The sequence below is a fragment of the Bombus pyrosoma genome, linkage group LG2, assembly GCF_014825855.1.
Source record: "Bombus pyrosoma isolate SC7728 linkage group LG2, ASM1482585v1, whole genome shotgun sequence".
In the NCBI taxonomy this organism is placed as follows: Eukaryota; Metazoa; Arthropoda; class Insecta; order Hymenoptera; family Apidae; genus Bombus; species Bombus pyrosoma.
In genome coordinates, this window is record NC_057771.1 from 4,136,915 (window position 1) to 4,144,114 (window position 7,200).

Below are 7,200 nucleotides of genomic sequence, written 5' to 3' on the forward strand. Positions count from 1 at the left end.
TTTTTGTGATTTCGTATCAGGAGAACATGACAGCGTAAAAGGTGGCAATTTTTCTGAATTTTTTACGGTTCACTTATATTAATTTGTGAAAAAGACAAGGAAGGAAAGTGGGAGGTGAATAGAATTATGGATAAATGATAAGATATTCGAATTCGCTTTAAAAAACCTATTTGTTGATTAAATTAAAAAAACTATACAATAATCTTTACAATTAAAAGTAATTCTATAGTGATTAACGTACTTAACCTTCTGTTATATATATGTTAACAAATATAACTTAATTCTACTTTCAATAATGTATAATCCATACTTATTTTTTACAATATAATTATTATACAAACATGTCTTTAAAACTACTATGGTCAGAACACATTAAAATTAAAAAACATTGAGAATATAATAGGTTCTACACGAAATTACGATTCAGTTGTATCATAATACCATTGGAGTATAATTAAGGATATATTGCAAAAATATAGAATTCTATACTTCATGCATAAAATATGCTGTTCTGTATCTTATTTGTAATTTCATAGGGAAACTTAGTTTCAATTCAAACCATTATTATGCTGAATTGATAACGTTGTATGATCTCAAAATGTGAGACACGCGAAAATAAAAAACGACGGAATATCACATCTATTCTGTACCTCGTCGGTAGTTGGACTCACTACAATTCTTAAACTTATCATTCTAAATCGTAGAGGGCATAACAAAGCGTATAATTTTTTACACGATCGGTATTTCAGTGACCACAAGTCACACATGAAACATTACAAAGTCTCATAAGATGTTAGATCTACCTTTTAGCTTTTGTAACACTTGACCGCTTGGTGCAGCGCTCGTACCAGGAGAAAACTTAACTTACGGGCGCGAGCGTAAGCACTGTATGCACTCTCATTTCCTCTGATCTGTCATATGCCTATGACACTATGACTATGATCATGTACTACATTGTAAACGTAGTCTAGATGGAGTTACTTGTGTAGTGAATACAGTAAGTTTTGAGGTTATAGCAAGTTTCAGTAAGGACAACATTGCTAGTGTTATCGCAATATAGCATTATTTAGGTAAAGAATCGTCCTCTTATTCGGACGTAAAACAGACTTCTTAAATAAATTATGTGAGCAATTAGAGCTCGCTTATTAATTCTATGTCGATGATATGTCGGCTTCAAACAACGTTAAAACAATGCAAATGTACAGATTGGCCTACCTGGCCGTCTGACAAATATGAATTTATGGCATAATTTCATAACTTTAATAATCGATCATGGTCAAGGAAAAACCAAACTCAATCCGTATTTACGATTCAGAAGGTTATAGACGTAGAGCTGCATGTATCTGCGTCAAAAACGATCTGGAAGATGAGGTAAGCCAGCAGATGGCAGTTGATATTATTCCCTTTATTAATACAGTATATTTATTTTAATATCAGTTATATTTTATTTTTATTATATAAAATAAATAGAAATTACACTTTTATATAATTTATAATGTAGGTACTCTTGGTTACATCCAGTCGAAGACCTGATAGTTGGATAGTACCTGGTGGGGGTGTTGAACCAGAAGAAGAACCTGCAGTAACAGCATTAAGAGAAGTTCGAGAAGAGGCTGGTGTTTTAGGACAATTAGGCAGATGTCTTGGCATATTTGAGGTGCTAATGTGCTCGTATATAGAATACAATTACTTGCATAAATATAATGAAAATGCAACTAATGTATTCTAAGAATAGAGTTGCCCGAAGAAGTATGAATGGTCAAAATAACTTTTCTTTATAGAATGTGGAACATAAACATAGAACACAAGTATGGGTTATGCAGGTAACCGAAGAGCTGCCAGAATGGGAAGATTCACGTGCTATTGGTCGAAAGCGAAAGTGGTTCTCTATACCAGAGGCCTTGCTTCAGCTTGCTCAGCACAAGCCCGTCCAGCGTTCTTATATACACAGCCTCCACAATACTAATCCTCGACATAATCCCAATATTTCACCATCTCATAATTCACATACCACTGTAACATCTATTCAGTTAATGAATAATTCTAGTAACAATCCTCACCTTAACAAACACAGCTAATATTAAATACCATCCATTTGCGTGAATAATTGCTATCAAGCATTAGATATTTGTTGCTGCTCCTTTCCTTTCGTACAGTTACAGCAATTACTATATATAAAGTTGTATTTTATATGTAAAATGACACCATTTGTATATTCTCCTTTCCTTTTCTTTTTTCATTCTTCTCTGTTTGCTGTTTGTAGTACAATTGCAGTGGATCTTGTTATTATAACTACTAGTACTACTATTATACAATTATTACCATTATTACTATTACTACTACTACTATTGTCATTGATACTGCTATTCTACTATTAATACTACTATTATTACAAATATTATTATTATTATCATAATAGCAATCATTATTATTATTATTATTATTGTCTTTGCTATTATCGACGTTATACTTATTCACATAAATTAGTTAATAAACTGGTCCATAAAGGAGCAGTTTCTTCAATTTAGTTCTCATTTTTATCATAATTTTGTGGGGAAAATAATGCTTATACTTCATATATAAATAAGCACATAATTTTCATACGTAAAGTGGATGGTGTTTTATGCAAAAGGAAAGAAATTCCACAATTAGAATATTTCTCTCATGTTGTTTAAATATATTCAAAGAATATTATAAATATCATAATGAAACATATCTGTATCTGAACAGTTTGTTTTGAAAAAAAGTTTTGTTGATATGTGATAAGAATAACAACTTAAATTTGTTTATATGACAATTATAACATTTTACATACTATGGTCACTGTATTAGTTTACAAACTGAATCATTTCCAGAATTACACTATGGATTGTTTAGAATATATGTTTAAAGAAAGTAAAATTTTTCTCTATATAAATCATTAAAAAAGGCTAATATGAAAACTATTTGATGTAAAACGAAATATAAATGGGTACACTACAAATTTTGTAGATTTTCTTTTGTGGAATTATGTATTTAAATTTTGTATGACTTTCTAAATGTCAGCAGTTAAATATTATAATTTCACAGTTATTGTCATTAATTTGTATTGTTACAAATTGATTCGCACAAAAAATTGTCAATAAACCACAGTAAAAAAATATTGTAAAAATTTTAGTACATAGAATGGTTATTTTAATGAACATGTGTACATATTTGTTGGTACCGATACGAATGTATAACCAGACATGAGTCGAGAGATCATTAGAGCAATGTTAAAAAAGTCTGCCAAAAAATGGGCACTAAAAATAAGAGCCTCTCGTGGCCAATAGCTGCACTATCGTCCCCGGTGGTTTTGGAGAAACGTGCTAATGCACGGCGCGAAGAGAAATGTGCTACAATGCGACGTGCAACCGTACGACTCAACTCGTACCTCGTACCGGTGAAAAGTCGCGCCTATCGTAATTCGTAATCACGCACGTAACGTGACATAAATATAAAGTAGCAGTGGGGATAATGCGGTAATGTGATATCATGTGCCATATGCATAAAAATAAGCAAATACTTGTAAGTATTAAGTATACGTAAAAGACAAATACTAGATTTCTTATGTATAACCTTTTACTAGTACTAGGTATTAAATCATGGTAAATCTTAAGTAAATACCATTTCTAGTAAATACTTTATCCTTTACGCACACGGAATTGAGTATTTATTTAAAGAATCACTAGTAAAAGCTTTTACTTTTATGCATAATTTTTTACTAATATTTAGTAATAAATGATGGTAAATCTTAAGTAAATACTATTTCTAGTAAAAACTTCATCCTTTATGCACACGGAACCGAGTATTTATTTGAAAAATCACTAGTAAAAGCTCTTACTTGCCTTTATACATATAATCCTATGTATCCAAAAAGGGGGAATTCTTACGGCAACACAAATAGAAGAGAAACGTACGCACAGCAACGAAACACTGCCAGAGTAAACATAGACAGCCAGCCTTAAGTATGTAGTACATACCATGTACTAGGACATTTATTGATATATTTTATAAATTACGTGCTTTCCATTGCTTTTATTTTCAAGTTAATTTATTATAAATCTATTATTCCATTTATATCATGTATGCATTGCAATGAAATAACCGAAATAAAGTAAAATTTGTTATAATTATCTAATAAATATGTTAAATAGATATACTAATATTTATGTTCGTCACTTGTAGATAAATTCGTTTCCTATTTTTTTTTTTTTTTTACAAAATGTAACGATTATTAATGAAAAACTAAATTTAAAGAAAAGTACATAGTTTCGCCGTGCCGATCTGAAGGAGATTGATTATTTCAACAGTGCTTTCAGAGAGACTTTTGTATAATAATTATATTTATAAATTAGATATATGTACAAGGTACAGATTTAGAAAAAACATATTTAAAAACAAAAAAATTTTTTTAATTTTATGTTTTCAGTTGGTTCTATTTGTGAATTTAAATAATTTTCATCTATCCGGCATATAAACATTTAGATGACTTTTTCGAACGAAAATGTTATTACATTTGCTTTAAGTGAAAAATGATTATATATTATGCAAGTAATACTACTATTAACGCCTTTCTTCAAACATTTACATTTTTTATTTCATATTTTTGTGAAATTGTAAAACCATTACGTCTTCTGAGATTTCGGTGATCTTTGTTATATAATATTATATATTATATGTTATTATATATTATATATTTCCTGTATATTATTATATGTTATATAATATATGCTATATTGATATAAATTCAAATCCATAAGCATCGGCGGCAACTGACGATTTCCCTACTCTCTATTACTCTTGTACTCCCTACTCTTTAATATAATGTATAACCTATAAAGCGTTTTTGAGATATTGTTTCATCCACGTGCTCCGAATCTGTGTTATAAGTGAGAGGTAATTTATAAAATTTTTTATATTAACGACAAATTTGTTAACACGTATATTTTGTAACACACAAATTTTTGCAAATAATATGTTGAACCAACATATTATGTTAGAAATGTTAATATCAAAAAATATTCATTATATTTATATACATACATATATAGCTTTATTGCATACTAGATTAGATTACTCGCATATCTATTTGATTATTTAAATTTTTATTTATTTCTAATTATAGATGTATCTTTATTAAGATGACTATTTTCTATAAAGAAATTTCTAAAGAAATGGAGTATGAACAAATGAGTGAAGTTGATGAGGATATGGAAGAAAGTAGCAGTGATAGTAATGAAGAGGATTCTATTGCAAGTGATGAAGTAAAAAATAATAAATCTAAGATATATCTTCCTGGAAAGCCTTTAGAATGTGGAGAAGAACTTATTGTGGACAAAACAGCATATCGAATGTTACATCATGCCCAATCCGGAGCTCCTTGTCTTAGTTTTGATATTATTTTAGATGACTTGGGTAATAATAGAGAAGATTACCCATTGAATATATATCTTGTAGCTGGAACTCAAGCTGCCAAGACACATGTTAACAATCTCCTTGTTATGAAAATGAAAAATCTATGTGGTATAGAAGATAATTCTGATGATGAATCAGATGATGATGAATTACATAGTGAAAGTGATACGAATATACCAATTTTGTCTGTGGCACCAATGAAGCATCAAGGTTGTGTTAATAGAGTTAGGTAAATATATATTTTTATTGCCTTTTAATAACCATAATACCAATTACCAACATAAAGTTATCAATAATGTAAATTTCCAATATAAATAATTAAAAAAATAACATTTATTGGTTGTTAAAATGTGTTTATTTATTTCAATAGATATAAAAGAATTGGTAATAAAGCTCTGGCAGCAAGTTGGAGTGAATTAGGACGTGTACATATTTGGGATTTGGATAAACAATTAAATGCACTTGATAATGATGAATTGCTACGTGCATATAATAAGGAGTCTAAAAAAAATGATGGGAATATCAAACCATTATTTAGTTTTAAAGGACATCTTTCAGAAGGATATGGACTTGATTGGTGTCCAACAGAAATAGGCATGTTAGCTTCTGGTGATTGCAAGGGTAACATTCATATATGGCATTTTAGTAATTCTTCAACTTGGCATGTGGATCAACGACCATATAATTCACATGCACCATACAGTGTTGAAGATATTCAGTGGTCACCTAATGAAAGACATGTACTTGCTTCATGTTCAGTTGATAAAAGGTATGATCTTAATTAAATTTCTAATAAGTTTCTATTAGGTTAATATACGTTTTATTATTTACTTTAATACCATAACTAATATCAAGTTTTTAATATACTTTTCTAATTATACTGTAACTTTAACAGTATTAAAATTTGGGATACAAGAGCAAGTCCACAATCTGCATGCATGTTAACAGCAGCTAGCACACATACTGCTGATGTTAATGTTATTTCATGGAATTGTAAAGAAAGACAGTTTCTTGTATCTGGTGGTGATGATGGCTTGGTTTGTGTATGGGATTTGCGTCAGTTTGGTGCTAGTAATACAAGAGCATTAGCCATATTTAAGCAACACACTGCACCTGTTACAACAGTAGAATGGCACCCTCAAGAGGCTACTGTATTTGCTTCTGGTGGAGCTGATGATCAAATTGCTCAGTGGGATTTATCAATAGAAGCCAATCAATCAGAAGAGATAGAAGACAGTGAATTAAAGGAACTTCCGCCACAATTGTTATTTATACATCAAGGTCAAACTGATATAAAAGAATTGCATTGGCATCCTCAATGTCCTGGTACTGTAATATCAACGGCACATTCAGGATTTAATGTATTTCGTACAATTAGTGTATAATCTGTCCAATAAAAAGTCCAATGTTTATAAAATACTTTCTATTATTTTGAAATTTTTGTATCTTGTAATAACAAGTAGTCTTGCATTTTCTTGTGTAAATTAAAATGCTCATAAATACCTTCATTTTAGCTACAATGCAATAAAATTAGAAATGTATGGTGCCATTTAAAAAACATTGATGATTTCGAAATTCCGTGAAAATATGACACATGAGAAAATCTTTTCTCACCATTAAATATATGTAAGCTAATAATAATTTATTTATTTATATCATATATATATTCATATATATTTATGATTATATATATTCATTTATATTTATTACCAAATAATTTATTTTTTCTCAATAGTTTTTTGATATAAAGACGAATAAGAAAGA

At 29.5% G+C, this 7,200-nt stretch overlaps 2 protein-coding genes across 4 annotated transcripts; both read left to right on the forward strand.

Moving 5' to 3' along the window:
* The first annotated feature begins 922 nt into the window (after positions 1 to 922).
* LOC122573204 (diphosphoinositol polyphosphate phosphohydrolase 1) lies at positions 923 to 2,983 on the forward strand. Its single transcript, XM_043739282.1, has 3 exons — positions 923 to 1,371; positions 1,502 to 1,657; positions 1,782 to 2,983. The coding sequence occupies exons 1-3, from the start codon at positions 1,273 to 1,275 to the stop codon at positions 2,076 to 2,078; spliced, it is 552 nt and encodes a 183-aa protein (XP_043595217.1). The 5' UTR covers positions 923 to 1,272; the 3' UTR covers positions 2,079 to 2,983.
* A 136-nt stretch (positions 2,984 to 3,119) lies between these two features.
* LOC122573189 (glutamate-rich WD repeat-containing protein 1) lies at positions 3,120 to 6,853 on the forward strand. 3 transcript variants are annotated; one of them, XM_043739271.1, is made up of 5 exons: positions 3,120 to 3,546; positions 3,794 to 3,986; positions 5,147 to 5,665; positions 5,807 to 6,205; positions 6,332 to 6,853. In XM_043739271.1, exons 3-5 carry the CDS (start codon positions 5,163 to 5,165, stop codon positions 6,819 to 6,821), a joined length of 1,392 nt encoding a protein of 463 aa, XP_043595206.1. In that variant the 5' UTR covers positions 3,120 to 3,546; positions 3,794 to 3,986; positions 5,147 to 5,162; the 3' UTR covers positions 6,822 to 6,853. The 3 variants fall into 3 exon arrangements, with proteins under 3 accessions (XP_043595206.1, XP_043595197.1, XP_043595188.1); XM_043739262.1 differs by lacking the exon at positions 3,794 to 3,986; XM_043739253.1 differs by lacking the exons at positions 3,120 to 3,546; positions 3,794 to 3,986 and adding an exon at positions 4,332 to 4,917.
* Positions 6,854 to 7,200: the final 347 nt, after the last annotated feature.

Coding starts and splice junctions, on each gene's coding strand:
- LOC122573189 (XM_043739271.1), top strand. CDS start 5,163: ATGACTATTTTCTATAAAGAAATTTCTAAAGAAATGGAGTATGAACAA. Junction 5,666..5,806: donor GGTTGTGTTAATAGAGTTAG/GTAAATATATAT, acceptor TTATTTCAATAG/ATATAAAAGAATTGGTAATA. Junction 6,206..6,331: donor TCATGTTCAGTTGATAAAAG/GTATGATCTTAA, acceptor TAACTTTAACAG/TATTAAAATTTGGGATACAA.
- LOC122573204 (XM_043739282.1), top strand. CDS start 1,273: ATGGTCAAGGAAAAACCAAACTCAATCCGTATTTACGATTCAGAAGGT. Junction 1,372..1,501: donor AAAACGATCTGGAAGATGAG/GTAAGCCAGCAG, acceptor TTTATAATGTAG/GTACTCTTGGTTACATCCAG. Junction 1,658..1,781: donor GATGTCTTGGCATATTTGAG/GTGCTAATGTGC, acceptor TTTTCTTTATAG/AATGTGGAACATAAACATAG.